The sequence below is a fragment of the Octodon degus genome, unplaced genomic scaffold, assembly GCF_000260255.1.
Source record: "Octodon degus isolate 3935 unplaced genomic scaffold, OctDeg1.0 scaffold00245, whole genome shotgun sequence".
Classification (NCBI taxonomy): domain Eukaryota; kingdom Metazoa; phylum Chordata; class Mammalia; order Rodentia; family Octodontidae; genus Octodon; species Octodon degus.
The window spans coordinates 538,817-541,214 of record NW_004524821.1 but is presented as its reverse complement, the minus strand read 5'-3'; the positions used below and the strand labels follow the sequence as shown (position 1 = coordinate 541,214).

The window sequence follows — 2,398 nt, the reverse complement described above, 5'->3', positions numbered from 1 at the left end:
CTAATATAATTATGAGAGGGCTGTCTGTCGATTTGTACCAAGAAAACACCTACACTCTCCTCCTCGGTCTCCCCTTTGCTCGCCCCGCACCGCTCCTCCTCGCTCCCTGCCCTCCAGGGCCCCCCAGCTGTAGCAATTCCGCCACAGCGTGCGCCCAGGCGAGGCGCGCTTCTGGGGACTGGGCGGGCGCGGAGGCCCCCCCCTGCGCATGCGCCTTGCCCCCCCCCTTAGGGTCACCGGAACTGGACTAGTGCTTCCGGGTCGGAGCCATGGCGGTGGCAAATTCAAGCCCCGTAAACCCCGTGGTGTTCTTCGATGTCAGCATCGGCGGCCAGGTGAGATACCCTTAGCCCCCCAGACCTGCCCCCGAAAGAAAGTAACGGGGCTGGCTGCGATGAATTCCTCATCCAAAGGAGAGAGGAATCTTGAAACCAGAAACTGAGACTGCACCAGAGCCTGCGGACGTGCCAGGCTGGCGGGAGGAAGCGGGAGGAAGAGTGTGGCCCACCTCAGCGCTCGGCTTCTGGGGCACCGGGCAGAAGGGACACGTAGGCTAGAGTGGCGGAGGTGTGAGGCGCCGAGAAGCCTCGGGGCGGGGCAGCTCGCCATGCTCCCAGCTCCGTGAGCGCTGCACAGTAGACTGAGCCTTCTCGCCGTCTCCTGCTGTTCCCAGGAAGTTGGCCGCATGAAGATCGAGCTGTTTGCAGATGTCGTGCCCAAGACAGCCGAGAATTTCAGGTAAGGAGAAGATCCAGCTGTGTCGGGCCAAGTCGAGCCAGAAGCCAGGCCCCCAGTCAGTCGGTGGAATCGCCCAGCTCCCCCTATCGTTCACTCACTGCTCTTGAGATCTGAATGTTACCTAGTGCTAATGGTTACCGGTTTTTATTTTTCCCGTGTGCATTTGTTAGGCTGTTACCCTGGGTGCCTTGATGGATGACTGTCTGAGTTAGTAAGATTCAGACACCCGTGCCCATAGCCCCGCCCCTCTAGAGGTTGTAGGCTAGGATGTCTTGGTGACTGACCTCGCTGTTTTCCCTTTTAGGCAGTTCTGCACTGGAGAATTCAGGTCAGTCTCAGATGTGTTTGACTTCTCAACCTGCTCCTGAGGGATGCCCTGGGGCTGCAGTGAAGGTATTACCGAACCATGAGGCAGTCTACTACACTAAGATTCAACTTTTAATACATTTACCTTTCTATCTCCCCTCTTCCTATCACCTTTAGAAAAGTGCCTTTGACTTCAGTATGTCATAAACTTGAAAGGCCTGTGATTACCTGTCATTATTCCAAGTCTCTTTCTTTTTGGTTATAGAAAAGATGGGGTTCCAATAGGATATAAAGGAAGCACGTTCCACAGGTAAGGTTTCTAGCAAGCCATTCTAATGCTTTCAGAAATACAGGCATCCCTTGGCAGCTATAGAGGATTGCTTCTAGGATCCCCACCAATATTGCAGTCCGTGAGTGTTTATGTCTCATTAAAATGTCATAGTTGGGGTGAAGGTTTCACGGTAGAGCACTTGCCTTGACACTCATGAGTCCTGGGTTTCATCCCCAATACCATAAAAGCAAAAATATATTTGTCCATCTTTCTGTACTCTAAAGAACAAAAACATTTGTACATCCTCCTATATCCTACCTATATCTCTAGATTGCTTATAATACCATACACTATAAATGCTATGTGAGGGCTGGTGAGATGGCTCAGTGGTCTAAAGCATCTACTTAGAACAAGCTTAGCAAAGCACAAGGACCTCGGTTCAATCCCCCAGCACCACATGCCAGCCAGCCCCGCCCCCTGGTGGGCTGAGCTGGCCACACACACACACACACACACATAAATAAATAAATTTTTAAAAAAATAAAATAAAATAAATAAATAAATGCTATGTGAATAGTTGGTATAGTATACCGTGGGAATAATGACAAAGTTAAAAAGGGTTATACCAAAAAAAAAGGGTTGTACCTGTTCAGTAGGGGTGCAAGTTCCCACTCCCTGAATATTTTTGATCTGCAGTTGGTTCCAAGGATAGAGAACCTGTTACCCTGATATGGGTGGTCAGCTGTACTACTTGGGGAGATTAGGCTCTTCAAAAGAAGGTAAAGGAGCTGGGGATATGGCTCAGCAGCATGAGCACCTGCCTGGCAAGCATGAGGTCCTGAGTTTGATCCCCAATACCACGCACAAAAAAAGAAGGTAAAGGCAAACTGGGCCCAGTGGTCCACACTTGCGAGGCTAAGGAAGATGACTGCCTTCATTTCGAAGCCAGCCTGGGCTACATAGTGGGTTCAAGACCAGCCTGAACTGTATAGTGAGACCCTGTCTCACAAAACCAAATGAATGAATGCTAAATAAATGAGAGAAATACTCGAGGCTAATTCTTAAATCTTGATAAGAAATGTT

At 50.0% G+C, this 2,398-nt stretch overlaps 1 protein-coding gene across 1 annotated transcript in view; it reads left to right on the top strand.

Annotated features, from left to right (window-relative positions):
• Positions 1-225: 225 nt before the first annotated feature.
• Ppih (peptidylprolyl isomerase H) overlaps positions 226-2,398 on the top strand; it is a 14,340-nt gene continuing 12,167 nt past the window's right edge. The window contains exons 1-4 of the mRNA XM_004645940.2: positions 226-335; positions 674-738; positions 1,043-1,066; positions 1,310-1,354. Of these exons, the coding sequence (XP_004645997.1) occupies positions 270-335; positions 674-738; positions 1,043-1,066; positions 1,310-1,354 (200 nt within the window). The 5' untranslated portion in view covers positions 226-269. The remainder of the gene's footprint in view (positions 336-673; positions 739-1,042; positions 1,067-1,309; positions 1,355-2,398) is intronic.